General features: G+C 34.6%; 1 protein-coding gene across 1 annotated transcript in view; it reads right to left on the reverse strand.

Annotated features, from left to right (window-relative positions):
• LOC108701836 (low-density lipoprotein receptor-related protein 1B) overlaps positions 1 to 20,260 on the reverse strand; it is a 676,036-nt gene that overhangs the window by 522,942 nt on the left and 132,834 nt on the right. The window contains exon 3 of the mRNA XM_041576281.1: positions 12,997 to 13,134. Coding sequence (XP_041432215.1) covers positions 12,997 to 13,134 — 138 coding nt within the window. The remainder of the gene's footprint in view (positions 1 to 12,996; positions 13,135 to 20,260) is intronic.

Consider the following 20,260-nt stretch of genomic DNA (forward strand, 5'->3'; position numbering starts at 1 on the left):
GATAACATTTAAGATAATAAATGAGGGTGATTGCCTAACCAATAAACACAATGCAAGATAAAATCTACATATATGTTTCTACTTTATTTCAGTGTTTGATTCTATGCACTTTATTTATTGTTTTTTATTTTTTCATAGTACATTAATAGTTGGAATTTCTATTTTCAAGGCCTTGGAATCTAACATGCTGGAAAGAAAAATAATGGGAATAAATAAAAAAAATCATACAATTATTTATGGCTCAGTGATACTTACTTATTTTCATCAGTGGTTCATCACTTTATAAGGATCATTTTTATAAGCACATTTTTATTCACCACAAAAAAATTGATTTAATATCTTGAATTCTCTTATACTATGCCATCTAGCTTGAATCAAATCCTATTACAGACCAGAATTAACCATTATCCGAAGATCTCTTCATCTCAACACTCTTTCACAGTAACATCAGTCTGCTGTACAACCAAGACTATGTCCACAGTAATAAATCCAGTGCCCTTTACTTTTAGGGGCAGATTTATTAAGGGTCGAAGTGAAAATTCGAAGTAAAAAAATTCAAATTTTGTATGATTTTACTGTACTTTGACTATCGAATAGGCCAAAATTTGATTTGAATTCGAAAAAAATTAGACTATTCGAACATCATAATTTATCATGTACTGTCTCTTAAACACTTCAACCATTCACCATCTAAAACCTGCCGAATTGCAGTTTTAGCCTATGAGGGACCTCCTAGAACCTATTTGGAGTCAATTGGTGGACTTTGAAAAATCAAGGTTTTTTTTTTAAAAAAAAATACTTAGAATCTAATTCGATGGAATACGATCTTACTTAGATTTGAATGATTAGAATACAGCCTATTCACACGCAGACCAAAATTTTGATTGGTCTTTTTTTTTAATTCTGAAGTTATGGGAGTTAAAAAAAAACTCTCATTACTTCAAAATTCAACCCTTGATAAATCTGCCCCTTAATGTCTTCCACAAAAGCAGTATAAACTGAAATCACAAATTTGTGTGACATTTATACATGGGTTTGAGATATGTGCCACATAAAAATGGATACATCTTGTTTTTGATTCATAGGATGTCAATTTGATTTCTGAATGATTTTACCTTATTTTCTGTTGATCATCATTGGTTTTATAAATAGCTGCTTAAAATTTGCAATAATGTTGTGGTTTGAGAGTTTCCTTTAATAGATTCATTCATCTAGTTCAAGCAATGTACATGTCACGGCCGGCACCCAATATCAGAACTAGAGCCAAGCACCGTGGTCAGAGCTCTCTTCACCAGTATGTGTGACCACTTTTGGGCTTCGGGAAGGCCCTCCGCCTACTCGGGTGCCACCTGGACTTATGAGTGGGCAAGGCTAGAGTTCTGGCAGGCAATGGGGCACGGCAAGTATCTAGAGTCTTTTGGGCCGAGGATCACGGTTACAGGCAAGGATGAGGCAGAGAGGATCGTCAGACAGGCTGGGTCGAGGCAGGCAGATAGCAAGGATCGTCAGGCAGGCAAGGGTCAAAACCGGGTATCAAGCAGAAGGGGTACAGGCAATAGAGTAGTCGGGTAACAGGCACAGGTCAGGATTCAGATAGGAGCGTCGTCAGGAAACAGGCTGGGGTCAAAACCGGATAACAAGCAGAATATACACGGACAAACAGCACAAGGCTTCAGGCAAAACCACAGGATAAATCCTATCACGGGCAACCAGCAGTAACAATGAATGGGCTTAAATACTGTTAGAATTTCGCGCCATTGCGCGCTGGCGTAATTACGCCAGCGCGCCTGCGCCTTTAAATAATGTGCATGCGCGCCGCGCGCACTAGGACCCGGAAGCCGACGGAGAAGGAGCGCGGCGGCGTGGCGGCCGTCCACGCCGCCGCGACCCAGGTACTTTTATTACAGTACAATAAGTATTTATTCTAGTAAAAACAGCTAAATATTATTCATTGGATAATAATTTCCTATTATTATTATTATCTTTATTGTCATGCTATGCTAGAATATATGCTGTAAAAATTTATGAAAACAAGTGCAAATTGTGTACAATTTGTATGTGCTTAAATTATATTTATATTCACAAATGGGTTTACCTTGGTTTGGTACTATGCCTTGGTAGTTTCAGGGTCTTAAATGAACAACTAATCGCCATGTTTTTGAAAATGTCTGTACTTATCATTATAGTGTTCTAGTGAAATCCACTACCTTAGCAAAAGTCTTCTCCTGTAAGATACTAACAGTGTTCTACTCCAATCAACTACCCAAGGGAAATATTTCCTGCTCCTTCTCTTTAAAATTTTATCAGTGTTTTAATCTAGCCCAATTGATTTAAGGCTTTGAATGAATGATATTGTACTCCCAACTTTAAGATGTAACTTTAATCTAATCTTATATAAACTGTGGACTAGGCAAAGCTGTACAGTTACCTTTAAAGAAGTCTAACTTTCTTTATTCAGTGAAATAGTAAACTAAGCATTGTATGTTACTCTTCAATTTGAATGAAGATTTTACTTTTTAAATCTTTCAGAAACATACGTTTCCAAACAATAACAACTGAGTAAAGTAAATGAATTTTTGGAATTAGCAACATTAATTATTTTATAATGTAATCAGGAGAACCTGCTTTAGAATAAATTATATGCATTCTTTAATTTGGTGTTGAACATATTTGCATATATGAAAGTAAGATTTCCTCAAATTCCAGAAAAGTACTGTTTAAAATTACCCCCCCCACAACATTTTTCCCTGTTAGAGTTTCTAAAAGCATACTCCTCCTCTATAAAATTGCATGTACAATAAAGTCATGATTTTTTTTTGTGCTTATACACTGTAATTGTCTGAAAATCTGTATAAATTGTCTTTCTTAATACATTACATATAGCCACTAAAATGAGAATGTAGATAAATGGCTCTACCCAAGTTAGTTATCAGAGATAAGCTGTTCTTCAACATAGATGAGGGGCTAAGTTTAGACTCTCTAGTTAACACAAAAATTTACAATGGAGACTCTGTCCTCACATTACCTGAGATGTATGCTTGCTCTACATTAAACATAACATAATGTAATTTTTTTTAGATTAGCAGTAGTTGCACCAATATATACAGTAGCTAAAAGGTTAAAGCTTGGAAAATAATTATGTATTTTCTCATTATATATCTTCTTCATTTCTCTTTCACCCTTTCTCTTCCATCTGTCCATCCTCTTTCTTTACTCACCCACTTTTACCACTACCCCAACATTTCCCTGATATTTTTTCTTTATTCCCTTTGTATTTCTATTTTGATGAAACCATCTTCCGTTCTCTGTCTTTTTCTTGCTCTGATTCTCAGCTTCTCTTTGCTTTTTTAGTGCTGGCAAAGTTAGACTTTGTTTTCATAAAACATTAACCACATCTCAGTGAATGGAATAATAGAGCTTTGAATGCTCAGTTCAGTATTGTTAGAAGTCATGCTTGTTTATATTAGCTGTGATCAGCAAACACTGCTATAAATTGCAAATGAATAGCATACCAATGCAAGCATTATAGAAAAAAAGTAATTATTCAAAATTGATGCTGGTCATCTACCATTGCTACAACTTGCCTAAATTTCCCTTGATGGTCTTGTCAGAATGCAATGTTATCCGTATTGTAGTATTCTGGGAGGAATTTATATCATTTATATCTACTAAATGTTACAGCTTAACATATGTGCTACATCAATTGTGATTATGGACTGAATACATCAGATGCATCTACAGTGCAACGGGATATTCGTTGGGTGATTGCACACTAATGCATTTAATTATTAACCTCCCCAAAATACTGTTTTGTTTAGAGTTTTCCTAAATAATTGTAACTAGAAAACAAAGTAATTAGTGTTAATCAAGCTTTTTTTTATTTTATTGAGTTATGCGGTAGTTATAAAGTAAACTGCAAGTTTTCATTTGATATTTTCTTTCCACTCATAATACTTTGTGGATTTTGTTATGATTGTAGTTTTTTTTGTGGGTGTGCACAGTGCACAGTGCAGCAGTCTCCTCTTCCAGGCTATGGAAGTCAAAGTTTGTTTGTCCCGCAATGTATCGCAGTCAATCTTTTTTTGTTGCTTGACCATTTTTTTCACCCATTGGAGTCTATAGACATCATTTTTTCAGTGAAACCCAGCAATTAATTTCACTCATCAATAGTGCAGGGCTTGGAGTAAATATGGAAACTTTGTTTAGAAAGAGAAATGTTCTTTACAATCTTTTATATTTTGATTGAAAATATTAATCTTTTTTGGACACGTTACTGTATAAACAAATATATTTTGCTCATGCCTCTTCCTATATTTGTAGGCTCTTAAGGGGTAATTTACAGACAAACCAACAAGTGGGGGTGCTCTAAAATGAATGCAATGGAGAATGTATATTGATGCAAGTAATTAAGGTTCTTAATTACCATCTAAAGGTACAGTACAATCTAAATACACTCCTACACTTCCACATGGTTACCAACGAATCCAACAACTGCACAAGTTCTTTCTTTGCATATCATAAATGATTTCCTTTTTCCTTTAGTTTTTCCATGCCATTTTTGTGTTTGTCAGAGGCAAATAATGATTGCGTGGTCTAATGTACAGCTATAGCTTTATGATTATTTAGCCATTAACGAAAACTGAAACAGAAGGTATAATTCAGTATTTCAACCCAACAAAACACTCAAAAGACCCCTTCGATAATCGAAGTACTGTCTTTTTAAAAAAAACTTTGACTTCATACTTTGCCAAATTAAAGCTAAAGTTTTATTTGGTTGAATAAAAATCCTTTAAAAATCATTCCAATCGTTCCAATTGAATTTTTATTCGACCGCAGAATTGCCAAATTTGTTGAGAAAACTTTGAATTCGATATTCAAATTCAACGTTTTTTCATTTTTTAGAAGTTTTTTGTACTTCGAAATTCCACCCTTGGTAAATCTGCCCCTAAGTGTTAAAGAAATGAAATCACAATAATTCAGATTTTAGGGGAATATTTATTGTTATGCCAATGCACCAACAATGCAAACATTATTTTGAATGTTACTTTTCCTCTGTCAGTTAATTGATATACTTGTAAACAGGGAGGCTATAATGTCATCCAAATATACATAATTTCATCATCATACACATACCAATATTTAATAACCTAAAAGTGGCACCTTTGTCTAGAAATGACTTTGAGAAATAAGTAATAGTATTAAGTGTTGTGCTGAAAATGTTGTAGATGTCCCAAGTTTGTGTTCTCCCTACTGTAACTAGTGATATATGAGCTAATGTTCTATTGCTTAAAAAAGACAAAATCTGTAAAGGACATAGTTTGAGTTTCTTTTTGGTATATAGTAATGATAAATGGCAACTCATAAATCAATAGCTAACAGATGCTTTGCTACTTTGTCAGGGCTGTAGCTGTAATTAAGCATTAGAGGTCATTTATACAAAGTTGAAACCTGTTAACACTTAAAACTATAGAAGAAGGAGACCTTTAAAGAGGCTAGACATGAGAGTTGTAGTATATGCTTAAATATGTAAACTGGAGCCATTATATAACACTGATGCAGCAAACTACTGTATGCTATAGAACAGTGGGATCATAAAGAGTTAAACCATCTGGGCTTGCGATGCGATAGGATGCCACTGAAGCTGTGAAGGTGAAAGTCTTGTATGTCCACCATCTGCAAAAATGGACAGCAGTCAACAATTCAGATGGTAACCTGTGTGTCCCCATGGATATAATCTATCATTAGGGAAGTATTGTCTGACCTTGAAGAATTTTTACAATCTTGATATTGAGTTTTAACAGTAGACATATACTAGACTTGCAATTAGAGATGAGTGAAGTCTTGAGTTTTGCTATCCATCATACTATGAGTAAGCTAGTTGCATGACCAGAAAAAGGCTGATCATTACACTAATATGTAAAAAAATAGTTTTCTCAAAATGGTTGCTTTTGCCTACCTTTTTTATCTTCAAGTCCAAACAATATTTGGCAAATTGCGACATGTCATGTATTATTCCTAAATCAAACTTACATTAACACACTAAATTTGAAGAGAGATTAGAAAATTAATTTTAGATTATAGCTTTAGTCTTTGAGATGGAGTAGAACAATTAACTTATTTTGACATTGGGGAGTCATAGAACATTAACCATAGCCTTGAAAAGGGCAACTGGAGGGCAACGAACCAGATGTGCCCCCCCAAAGGATTTTTATGGCCCCCAGTCTGCTCAAAGGCTCCATATACTACACTGTATGACATCATGATTTTAGTTTACTCTGGCCCTCTAACATGCTGTTTGAGAAATAATTGGTCTGCTTCATGTAATTAGCTGGACAGCACTGTGCCTATTATTACATATGGGGGTAAGAAAGAGACAATGCTTAAACAATACAATAGCATTCAATGCTAATTAAAACATATAGACAAAATATATTTCAGGGTTTCAATCATAAAAAAAAATATTACAACTAAAAGTGGATGAGGTGAGTGCATGTAACAACCCAACACACAACACAAAACAACAATCAAGTCATTTAGCAACTACTATATTTATAGTTTATTTATATAGTGAATGTAGGAAAATACCAGCTTACTCCAAGAAAGCAGAATTAATAAGGTAACATTTCCACCTGAACAAGTCTGAAAGGTTTTAAGATAGGATTATTGTGATGGAATAATATGGTAATCTCTCCAACATCTGGATTAAATGGAGACCTGGAGACTATAAAAGCATACACCTTTTGTCAGTTTAATTTCTAATATACTGTATCTGAAAATGACAGTGAGAAGTGAAACTCCATTAAAGCTTGGTGTGAGTCCTATATTTAGGCAAGGTATGTACTTTCTTTAATTCTATGTTAATGCAATTTATGTCAAAATTAGAACATTCTAGCACTCTTACAGCACTTAGAAGTAGATTTTCATGATTTCAGTGGAATGCTAATTTTCAGCTCCTAGTGTAGTTGGGAATTAAGATAGATTGCTAGCAAGTCAAATGTTGGCTAATCATACCAGAGCAGAATATCCGTCGCTGATATGACTATCTTTTTAAAGATGAGATTTTCTTATTGTTGCATATCAATTCTAGCCATAAACTGACAAAACAGAGTATCTGGGTTTAGTTCCTCCTACATCAATCAATGTGATACCTATGCTGTAGTGTGTGTAGTGATATGAGTGAATTGGTCAGACACGCAGACATTCTGACATTCTGAAGATTTTAACAACGTTTCAGTACCTTCACTTATTTCATATTAAATGTGATAATTCTCAAAAGCACAGAATACATACCATGCCACATGACATTTTTTTAACTACTAAAAGAAACATTTGCTCTTTTTTTTTCAATTAAATTAAACTAATACTATAATATAAATCAGGTATTGCAATAAAAGGTGGAAAGTGTCAATCAACAGAATGGAAACCAAGAGAGCTGAAAAGCAGAAAGGAGTGTTCCGGCAATTAAGTTACACATCAAGTAACTCCAACCTTTATATATTACATTTTTGGCTAACTAACTATGTCGGAAACATTTTTCTATTTTGTACAGTCTATTTATTTACACAGTTTTTATTTTTTTATTGTACAATTCCTTTAAACTTCCCAGCTACATATTGTGTATTGTGCACCTTAACTTTGCATTGGTTACCCTAACACTCACTATTTCTCCACAAATAATGAAAATGACTTCATCCGTGGGTAATATTTAATGAGCTATCAATCTTGGTTTACACCCCCACCTCAGGCGTGGAATAGTGGATAATTTTGTATTACTGGTTACCAAGAGAAAGTCAGGTAAGCAGGACTAGCTGCTATGAGAGTGCTTTATTTAAAACAACATGTTTTTTTTTATTAAGTGTGATACAAATACAGTGAACTGATACTTATATTATGGAAGTGACATGTGTAGTAACCTCCCAGGGGGTGTGGTTTCAAACTCATAAATCCAAGGGAAGTCCATTAGAGTTCATTAGTTCCTGTGATATTCTGTTGTGCTTAATGTTCCAACACCATGGGGCCCATTTACTAAGGGTCAAAGTGAATTTTCGAATTCAAAAATTTCTAATTTCGTAGTCATTTCTAGGTACTTTGACCATCGAATAGGCCAAAATTCGATTTGAATTGAAAAAGATTTGACTTTGAAAATCGAAGTACTGTCTCTTCGACTTTGACACTTCGCCACCTTAAACCTGCCGAATTGCTGTTTAGCCTATGGGGGACCTCCTGTAAACTTTGGCTACATTTTGAGTAGTCGAAGTATCAAAGTATCAAATTTGATGGTCGAATTTCAACGTTTTTTAACTTCGAAATTGGACCCTTAGTAAATGTGCCCCTGTGATTGAGTCTAAAAAGTTACTTATAATCACCAGTACTGCCATCTCTTGGCCTACCCAAAAAAGTTTAATAAAGGATACACCTGAGTGCCAAACATATTACCACAAATTGAAGACAGATTACTAAATAAAGGTTGCCTGTTTTACCATTATCTTTTCTTTACATCTTAAATAATTTATTTTTCTTTATTTTTGTAAAGGCAACTAGTTATCTGCAAAGCTAAATGTAATCATCTTTCTTCAATTAGTGGTACTAAGTTTTTTCCTCACATGATCCTCACAGGTCTTTACTCATAGGGTCCACTCTCTAGGCTTAAGTTTTACTGGTTTTAAATCAAATTAAAATTCTCCCTGATATATCCAAGAGATTTCCCCCTGACATATATACACAGGGGAAGGGGGTGGATGTTACAACTGATCTGCATGTCTGGTATTAAAACAGTAGGGATGCCTATTTCACACATTTTAACCTCTTTTTATGTTTTTACTATAAAAATAACTATTAAAAAGAAACAAAAAGGAACTGTTCTATACAGATTTTAATTAAATGTTCTTACTTTCAATGACTGTTTAAGAATACATTTAATTAATAGAAGAAAAAAAACCAAATTATTTTCCTAAATATTCCCTCATTTAACTGTTGTACTTAATATGCAGTAAAGCAGTTTAGAGCCGTTGAAGTAATTATGTTAAATGAATGAGAGAATTAATAAAATTCTAAATTTGTAGGTTTTCCAGGATGAAATGAGTTATAGACCCACTATATTTTCCCATGGAACATTTTAAATTGAAAGTCAGAATACATTGAACAGTCAAGTGGGGGCTTTCATTGTAAAAAAAAAAAAAAAAAAAAGATTATAATGGTACAATGACTTGTGCTTTTCTTTTAGCATATACTTCTACATATCCAACTTTTTGAAATATCTCTTGCAATTTGTTTCACCAAAATCTGTTCATTGATTATGGTATATGGTATAGAGAAGTAGTATTTAAAGGGGGATGTAAAGGCAAAAAAATTAAACCCAATTTAATTAGAAATTTGTATCTGTAGACACAGTGCAGTCTGCATATTCTATTGATTAATCAGTCTTGCTGTATAGGCTTCTATGTCAGAAATTATTTGACTTGTGCTGTTTTGATAATTTATGACAATCCCTAAGATTAACCTCCCAACAGAGGACCACACAATACTGAACATGTGAATAGTCTTGGTCTTGCAAAGATGTTTAACATAGTTACAAGATGGTGACCCCCTGCGGCCAACTTCGAAAGCATAAATCATTTGTTTAATTAGGCTTCTGGTACAATCAGTTCATGTTCATATTTAGTATACAAAATACAACATTTCTAGCATTATTATAAACCAGCAATATCCCCACATTGGCCATCTTTCGAAGCATTCAGCAGAAATATCGCACACAAGTTTTGTATGGTATTTATTAATTGCTTTGCTTATGACAATGATGGAAAATGATGTAACTGCAATTGCTGAAACATGGCTGAATGTGTCACATGACTAAGCCATTAAGTTTATACTATATATGTTTCAGAGGGATAGGGAAAAAAGAAAATGAAGAGGGTTTTTTTGTTTATTAAGGAGAATTTAAAATATAAAGGACGAGTAAAACTTTTCACAGCCTGAAAAGTGTCAAGCAAACTAATTTTAAGGATATGCTATTGACCCCTCAAATCAGTGAAGACTAAGGGGCTCAGCTGCTTTTGCAAACAAAAAAGTCTAGTATGTGTCCTTGCTTGTTGACGTCACAGCTGATGTGTTTTTCCTAAATAGGCTTCATCTCTGTGAAATCAGCAAGCAAAGAGGCAAAGATATATGAAAATTTGGGGCATGCACAGTTCGTACTGAAAACACTGAAAATTTATTTAGCACAATGGGGACTTTGCCAACTGATATGCATTTTTTTTTTATAAAGAATAGCAACAAGCACACTTTTTCACCAAGTTTTGCAGTAAAAATAATGCCTATAGACTCCAACAAAAAAAATTGAGGTCCATAGACTTTGATGCATTTTGGCAAATTTTCACCTTTTTGCAAATTTTTGGCAAAGTGGAATGGGTCAGATTTGCCCAACACTATTAAATAAGTATTTGTGAGTGAAATCCTTGTTATTATTAAAGTGTTTTAAAATGGTCATTGCACATGCCACTTTTTATTTTTCCATTAAGGATAACCCAGCACTTTCAAAGGACAGACTGGGAATGGTTGTCAAAGGTTATTCACCTGAACACCCTTTATTTTATGTCCTTATAGTCAGTACCTGTGCCTATCCAGTGGTAAATTACCCATTATGATTTTTAGCATATTTTGCAGTGCTGTACAATAAACATTAGGAACCAGACAATTCTTCTTCATGTTCATAAAACATAACTATTTTCTTTAAGCGGGCAATCTTTATTAGGCACGTCTAAGCACCAATGTTGCATAATCCACCTAGTTTTTCCCATGAATAATTAATGTGCAGTATTATAAATAGTGCAAACATAAATGATAAAAACAGTAAATGCCTTCAAGATATTCTTTATCACATTGTCTAATGTTCCATATTTCATGTGATTGCCATTTAGAATAGCTTTGCATTGATGCATAATACAGTTATTACTTTCTGAAATATAGTGCTTCAATATTTCAGACTCCATAATAACTTTACTGTAGTTTCCAAACTGCTGAAGTCTCTCAGTGAAATATAAGCAGAAAATGCACAAGATGATACATTGACACTTTAGTTTGTAACAGCCACAGTTTGGCAGCAATATATTGCCTAGCATATGGCCAGAATCGTTTTGGCTGTTAATACATTGCTGTAAGTTCTGTATGCAGCGTGTTACTAAATTGAGATATTATATTGCATGATTGTGTTAACTATTAAGAAGCCCTGGAAATAGACAGTGGGAGAAATTTCTTGTATGTTGCCAAGACAAAGACAAATTAATTATGAAAGACCATATCATTGTACAGTGTTTGTGCGTGTACCAGTGTTTTGTAGATTACCCTCTCTTTATGTGAATTTATAACCTTATGAAAACTAGACAAAATCTTGCCAACAGTTCCTGCTGTTGACTGGCATTTCTTGCTACAACTTACTTTAGCTACCACAAGTACTCTGAAATCCTTTCCGACATACATATCTTTTCTTTTATTAGAGCTGTTATCAGTCTTTTTCTGCTCAAGCCATCCTTGGAGGACCTTTTGGTTAGGGCTCCACTTGTGACATGTTTTATAAATATGGGAAAGTGCAAGTGTACCAGCCATTCAGCTATAGTTCCAATAATATATCTTTTTTTCAGGAATACTGCATCTAGTAAAGTAAATGAGAATTCTTCCCTAATCTCACTCTAATGGCTATCAATCTGAGCCCCCTTTCTATTGCTCTAAATCCCCCAAATGGTATGGGGGACACTGTCTTATGCCCTCTAAGATATTATGCCATTTGAATATTTTAAATGATAGACAACCCTTCAAATAACTTTGCACTCACAGATGTCAAACTTGCAGGCCTGTACGCCTTGGTCAACAAAGTGATTGGCCATCAGGGATGGATCCCTGATAATCCATACCTTTACATAAACAATATACAGGTTCATTCAACTACTGTATTTGACACATTGATCATTTTTTGCACACTTTGAGCCATATTGCCCGCTAAGACAATACATCTGGTGCTTTATCATTTGCCCAAACAAGTAGCTCACAAAGTAACTCATTTAGTGCAATCAACTGATGAGTGTTTGCATGTGTTAATATCATCAAATTAAAAGAGAAGTAAAACTGTTTTAAGCAACTGGGACACTATATATGTCCTCCTAAACTGCTCCTCTAACTTCTTTAAAGGCTCCTTTTCAGTCTTTTGGGAGTGGGAATAAGGTGGCCTGTGTTGGAACCCCTGGTTTAAAAACAACATTTAATGATTTCAACTTCAGAATGTGCTGTTTTCAAACTCTTTTAATATAGTCCATTCATATTAATGTGCAAAGAACAGCATGAGCAGCTATGAGCTAATGCCCCAGTTTAGTATTTTCAGATTAGGTGTGTGAAGGGAACATATCCATATTCTATTTTACAAATCCACCTTTCAGCCCCCTTTGTAAAACATTGCTGGATACAGGCAGTGTTGAATAAAAAGAGAGGCATAACTATTTGAGTTTTATTCTACATATCTTTTTGAGTTTTATTCTAAGAGTGCAATCATTTGTGTCTCGTGTCTCATTTACTAATGGTGGAGCAGGAAAAACAACCTGCTCCATAGCTTTCTCCCTTACGCATAGGCTTAGAATTGAGCACGAAGACCTGTGCCTTTCCCATGAATACATTGGCGCCTGTTTTAGGGGGCTTTATGTTGCATCATTTCTGTAAATGTTGTTGTCAGCATCATATAGAGGATCTTGTGTGGAAGCCATGTTGTATGGTGAGTTAATTGCTTACAATATATGTACTAATTTAAACATTTGCTAGAAGATACAGCAGATAATAATATGACAAAAAACCTCTTCCACTCCCCAATTGTATCATATTTGTGCTGTACAGTAAGGCAAAACTCAGACCAGTGATATTTGTTTATATCCTTTCTAGTTAAAATCTTTTTTATTTTTGGCAGCACTGGCCCCCAACAAATAATTATTTACCCTTCTTTTCCCCAGAAAGACTTACCCCGACAATGTGCACCTTCATCATATCCATCTGTGCAGTCATAGACTCCATTGCAAAGTTTGCTATAATGGATGCAAGTTTTTGTTCCAACGCAGGCCACATGATTCCTTGGACATTTAAATACAATTTTTTCATGACCTGTGAAATAAAATCATAGATATCAAATATGAAGTCAAGTCAAGTAAAGTCAAACACAGATAAATCTATAAAACCGTAGGACACTGAATTAGTGCTGTCAAATAAATATACCATAGAAATTGACAGTACAGGTATGGGACCTGTTATCCAGAATGCTCGGGACCTTTTTCCGGATAATGGATCTTTCTGTAATTTGGCTCTTCATGCCTTAAGTCTACTAGAAATTCATTTAAACATTAAATAAAGCCTATCAGCTGGTTTTGCTTCCAATAAGGATTAATTATATATATTAGTTGGGATCAAGTAAAAGCTATTGTTTTATTATTACAGAGAAAAAGGAAATCATTTTTAAAAAGTTTGGATCATTTGGATAAAATGGAGTCTATGGGAGACAGCCATTCCGTAATTCGGAGCTTTCTGGATATCTGGTTTCCGGATAAGGGATCCTATACCTGTATTAGTGATAGCCAGGTGCGAATTTCCGCGTATCGGCACTGGCGAATACATTTGCGGATTTGCAATGAAAATTTGCTAGCGTCAAAGGTTTTTTGACGCCGGCGACAATTCCGATGCCGACGACAATTAAACACACGCCATTGACTTTAATGGTTTGAGTTTTGTCTTGTATTAGTCACCTCTACATGTATTAGTGTTTTCCAAAATGGCTATTTGCACACCTGCACACCTCAACATTTCTAATTCAGCTAGATTCTTATTCTTCAGGGAGAGTTTGATGAAGAGCTCAGGGAGAATATAACAATGTATGTCTCTGTTTATTGTGTATACTGCAATTTCTGGTTGACTTTACCATTAAACTTTTGCTATGTCTGCTGATTTCCTAAACACCAGGTCATTAGTGGTAGGTAGAACCTTATATTGCATTGTTAAGACAAAAGCCTGAATTACAGATCAGTGAGATACTGATAGACCTGATAAAACACGTTGCTTGGGGGGGGGAGAATATTGAAGGTCAGTGGGACAAGGAACTAAAATGGAATGAGAAAGTAACAGGCACATCAGTTCTTTCTGCAACAATATATAACTCAAGTTATAGATGTTATACCTAGAATGACTGTCCCAGATGAAGGAGAATATACAGTATACAGTACAACCTATTTGAGAAGTTAAGAGTTCCAAGTTAGTTATGATAAACTAGCAACTGATTTGTAGTCATTTACACCATGGAAGTAGCCACTATAAAATTGATCATATATGGGCAAATTTTCCTGTGCACACCTATTGGGAGAAAACTAGTGATGGGCGAATTTATTTGCCAGGCACGAATTTGTGGCGAATTTCCTGGCAAATTTTGTGAATGAATTCGCAAATTTGCAGCCGAAAATTACCTGCTGAAAATTCTTTGACAACAGTTCCGATGTTGCCAACAATTAAACAAATGCCCATTGACTTTAATGTGCGTAAAATGTCGCTGGCATCAAAATTCGTGTTTTGAGAATTTTTCACCTATTTTGTACATTTCGCAGGAAATTCACAAATTTTGTGGCGAAGACAAATGCGCCCATCACTAGAGATAACCTCAAGCAACTTTCCATCCTGTCAATTCTGACCAAACCCAGATCAGATATCAGTTTGGGAAGACAGTTTTTTGGCCTTAAACATGAGTCAATAAAATACGGAATTGGCAAACAGCTTGTGAGTTGCCAGTTGATGGGTTGAAGACTACTTTTGTCTTCAGTAGCACAAGTTTTTTAGATTCTCCTCCTTCATTCAGGCCCGGATTTCTAATTGGGCTTCCCCTAGGCCAGTGAGTCCTGCCCCCCCCCCCCAAATCACCCTAACTTCGAGGTCCCCTCCCATCGTTAGAAATCGGATGCGGTAGTTTTTAGTGGAGCACTGAGGATTACACACACATTTTTGCTCCTGAAAAAATTTAGAATGTGGCTGGGTGGCATGATGCCCCTAAAATCTTACCAGCCTAGGCCCGGGCTTTGTGGCCTTGCCATAAATCCAGGCTTGCCTTTATTCACACCAATAGCTTCAGTGGCAAAGATGAATGTAATAAAACACTGAGCTTTATATGGCATATTATAGAAACTAATCAACAAATTATATAATTCTTTGTATAACTAAACTCTCAATAGGATCATAGGATAAAATATCTACAAACAAAGTGCAATATATAAAAGTATATGGACACAAAGATTAGAGAGGAGGAATGTCCCTACCCCATAGCGGTAACAATGTTTGTATATATAGAAATATAACTGAATATAATTTTTTAATACCTTATTCATACATATTAGATTTAAACAAATATTTGTCATTCACTTTTATTAAACAGCTATAAATCATAAAATGAAAGTTCTTCTGAAATACAAAAACACATATTTATCAGCAGACATTACCCTAAACACGTTGCAGTGGTCATATTGTAGGTCAGCTATATAAATAATCTAAATTAACTTGGAATTTGTGTATAACTAGGTAGGAAAGACTAATTAAAGTGAATAGCATAACAGCACTTTATATCTCCCAAAGCAGTAATTCCATATAGCTGGAAAGCTTTACTCAAAAGTGCTGATTTAGTGGCACTTTGCTGACTAAGTGGCTTTTACATATCCTACTGAAGACTGAAGACTGGATAATTTATATCTTTAAGGCAACAGTAAAATATGATTATAGCTTTATGTACACAGACATGCAGTACAACACATGGAAAAGCCTGTTAGAAGACTAGTAAATATATTATCAGTGCCCACAACTAGCAAAGCTTTTAATGGTGCAATGGACCCCATTGTTTTTCATTTAGTTTTATAGCTGAGACAAAATAAAATAATGGTCAGACCGCAAGATATATTTTATCAAACAATGTATATAAACACACTGTACAATTCTGCTTACACAACACCCAGGGGCGATCCTGGCCCCTCTGCCGCCTGAGGCAGCAGCAGTTGCTGCTGCCCCCCCCGAAAGTTGCTCTTAAAGTACCAGGAGCAGCATTTTTGCTGCCCCTGGTACCTAGTGGGGTGCTGCCGCCTGAGGCGACAGCCTCAACTCGCCTCATTGGCGAAGCACCCCTGACAACACCAGTAAATATAGACATGAACATTTAAAGGCATATTGTATTTATAAAAATGTGTAAAATATTTTAATATTTTAATATTTAAAATATTTAAACAGTAAAAAGTTGGTTCAAAGTAAATGGTATATTTAAAAAGCGTTGTTGTTCTTACATGTAAATTAACATACATCTCTGTTTATATATATACAGTATATATATAACCCATTACAGCTAAATGCCGCATATTATTAAAGGCATTAGTGTTTTTTTTAGCAGTAAGTAACTTTAGTAAGTAGACCACTGGGTTCACAATTCAAGGTTTGCTACTTTGCTAAAACCATATTTTTTTTATAAGTTAAAGTATTTTATGCTAGTATTTTCTGTTGGCTGCACATTCACATTCATAGTGGATGATTTGTTTTCATGAATGAGTTGTTCTGAAAATGCCAAAAACACATATCACATATTTCAGTACAATGGTTTCAGGAAATATTTTTGTTTTGGCTGTTTTATGGCTAGAACAGTTGTTCTGTTCATTCTATACATCTGATATAGCCCCTGCTACAGGGTTAATACTATGATAAACAATTGCTGATCACAGATTTTTGAATCATTTACACAATATCAGCCTCAATATTATTTTCCTTTGTTTGAGGAGGCCTGCTAAACCTTTAGGACCTGTGTTCCTACTAGTTCAACCATTAGCTTAATGGTGTCTATGGATCCTAAATGATCAATAAAATCTCATAGAACAGAAAACGGAGATCCATATTGTACTTGTTTGGAAAGGAAGGTTGCCATTCCAGCTGATGGAAGGCAGTACAAACCATGACACACAGAAGAAGATATTGATATTGTATGTTTGTAGTATGGCCACATCTGTCACATTCCATTGTACTTATATTTTACTTAATCTTAGAGTGCTTCCACAATTCCCTTTAGTACAGACCTTGACAGGCATACATATACTGACAAAGAACATGACTGGTGTGCCATAAGCAGGGTCGAACTGGGGGGGGGGTTAGGGTCCACTGGGGATGCAACATCAGGGCCCCCCTCCCCAGCAAACGGGCCTGGGCCGGTGGAACCCACGAGGACTGGGGCCCAGTCCAACGCTGGCCATAAACCTAAAATTTGAACTACTCATTAAAATAACTAAAATCCTACTGTTAGTCTGATAAAGTTACAAGAAACCAGCAGTGGCCAGCCAGTTGAGGATTAGAATCTGCTGTAACTGTGGCAGTTATCCAAAACAGACAGACCATGAAGCAAACCATTCAATGGGATTATAGTCCATATCTATCAAGCAAGTAAAACATTAACGGGGGAATGTAATAAAAATCACTAACGGAAAAACTATTCGCAATGTGAAAAGTTATGCCTTTGCGCAAACAAATTTTGCTTTGTGCAAATTTAATATAACTTTTGCAAGCCCAGAAACTGTTTAGCGAACCACTTCCGACAGTGAAAGACCGTTTGCGAATTTTATAGTTTGTGCCAATGCGCAGTCAATGTAATAAAACTTCTTACTCAAAAAGTCGTTATGTTTGCTCCAAAAGATTATGACACCTTCAAGCACTTCTTATGAGTGTGCAATTAAAATTCGCAATAACAGTTTAAGGAACAATATTACATTGCGAGATGTGGATTTTTAGTCTTATTGGTGCGAATTGTTTTGCTCTTTGCGACTTTTATTACATTCCCCTATAAGATTTGTCAATCTAAACCAGTTAATATAAGAATTACAATTTTGCTATAGGGTTCTTTTAAAACATTCAAATAAAAACAATAATTAAAAAATACAAAGATGCCCATTGAAGAATGCAGCTATTATAAAAGCCTTCTAAATTTGACATTATAATTATTGTTCTTAAACTTGAAACAGAAGTATTGAAATATATAAAATAATTAACTTTTGCACTGATTTAAATTTAGGTTAAAAATAGAATAAAGCCTTTCAACTGAATTTGGTTGTATGTCTTGATTTTGTATGTTTCCTAGTGAAGTGTAAATTATATCCTGCCAAGCTAATACCAAAATGTTCTGTATCTATAATTAAACACAGCAGTACCTATCAAATTGCATAGAAAAAAAATAGTGTCCCACCACCTCTTTAATTTACATCCCTTCCCATCCCCACACAAACAATATTTGTGAATAATCACACGCTCTAGCTACTGTATGCAGAACTTTAAAAATGCAGTATCTGGACATTACCTACTCTCTTATATCAGATGAAGTTGATTAATGACTGTAATTAAGAAAAATAGCATAGTATTAAAGATAGAAAGACTAATCTATACACCTCATGTTAGCATCTCCTTTTCTTTCCCCAAGATTAAATTAATTAACTTTCATGACTTTAATAAACATACTGAAAATGAATTTCATCATTAGTATGCTTTCATGAGCTTAATAATGCAGAATGACTGACAAACACTTCCTGGACTGCCATTCAGTTCAGGACAAGCTGTTGGTTACTTGAAGACAATGAAAGTTTTTTCTATGAATGTACTTGGGTTAAGCTAATTTTTAAAGTGTTCAATGTGTAATGTGTAATGTCATACCTAACAGACCAGGTAGTCTTCAATTAGCACCCGCTATGCCCTGTCATGCACAGATTATATCTTAATAATAATAATAATATTTGGATAAGGATTTAACTCATTTCTGCTTGGACCCACAACAATTTATTCATTACTTGCTTTGTTTTCTCTATAGCATCTGTATCGGTATTTATTCAAAGAATTTCAGAAATAGGGCAAAAAGCTTCCTTCACCTTCCATAGCTTTTCAATGTTCAAAACCACTAACACTGTGTATAAAACAAAAGACTGAGCATAGTCTCAGTTTGGTTTGCTCAACTTTATTTAGTACAGTTATGGGACCTGTTATCCAGAATGATTGGGATCTGGGGTTTTCCAGATAAGGCATCTTTTCTTCAATTTGGATCTGTAGACCTTAAGGGGATTTATTAAGCAGCAACTTTTTCAATTTCAGCTTTTTCACTACAAAAATCCACAGGAAAAAAAATTAATTTTGTTAATATATTATGACATTTGTGATTTTAGAAAAACTGGGGTTCATTTATAAACCTTTGACAAATTTGCACATGGTTGTAACCCATGGTAAGCATTTAGATGATTGCTTTTATTGTTCAACCTGCAGCTGCCTAAAAAATAAGCTCATAACTGATTGGTTGCTATGGGGTACTGCCCAGGAGCAAATTTGCCCAGTTTTTATAAATGAGTTTAGTTGTGGTTTCAAAAACCACTAAAACCCAAAAAGAAGAATGTTGACAAATAGGCCTCTTAGTCTATTAAAAATCATTTAAATATTAAATAAACCCAAAAAGATTGTTTTGCCTCCAATAATGATTAGAAACATCATAGCTGTGATCAAGATCAAGGGATTCTTTTATTAATGAAGAGAACATGGAAATCATTTTTAAAAAATAAAATGTATTTGATTAAAATAGAGTCAATGGAAGATGGCCTTCCTGTAATTCTGAATTTTCTGAGTAAAATTAGAGTCAGAAGCTGAATATAAAATAACTGGTTGAACTAACTAGTAATGGATGCTTTCGATTTACTTGTATTTTCTTTACAGTACTGTTTGCTCTTCTATGTTAAAATGGCTATAAATAATTCAACAATGCATTTACACCACAAGCACCACAAATTCAGTCACCAAACATTGGAGGATGCAAGAGGATTTTCCTATATCTGTCTTTTTGAGCAGTTGTAGACTGCCAGTCATATACCAGTGTGGGTAAAGTGCTACAGTAGCAATGAAATATTTATCTTTATCTCTATATGAAAAGATACACACAATAAATAAATACATTTACAGGGCAGAAATTATTCTCATTTGAGGATGCTCCTTCACTTGGCAACTAGATACAGTAGCTGAAACTTTTTATATTACAGTGTTGCTTTAAACCACAATGATGCTGGACTAATTATGAGTGCTATATAAATCTTAATAGTATGTAGTATTCTTGAGTCATACTCCAACAATATTTTGATGAGCAGTTTTCAAAATCAGTAATAGATGGTTTAAATCCACTTTAAAACTACTGGTTTCACCTTAAAGGGGTTGTTCA

Source organism: Xenopus laevis, chromosome 9_10L (assembly GCF_017654675.1).
Source record: "Xenopus laevis strain J_2021 chromosome 9_10L, Xenopus_laevis_v10.1, whole genome shotgun sequence".
NCBI lineage: Eukaryota > Metazoa > Chordata > Amphibia > Anura > Pipidae > Xenopus > Xenopus laevis.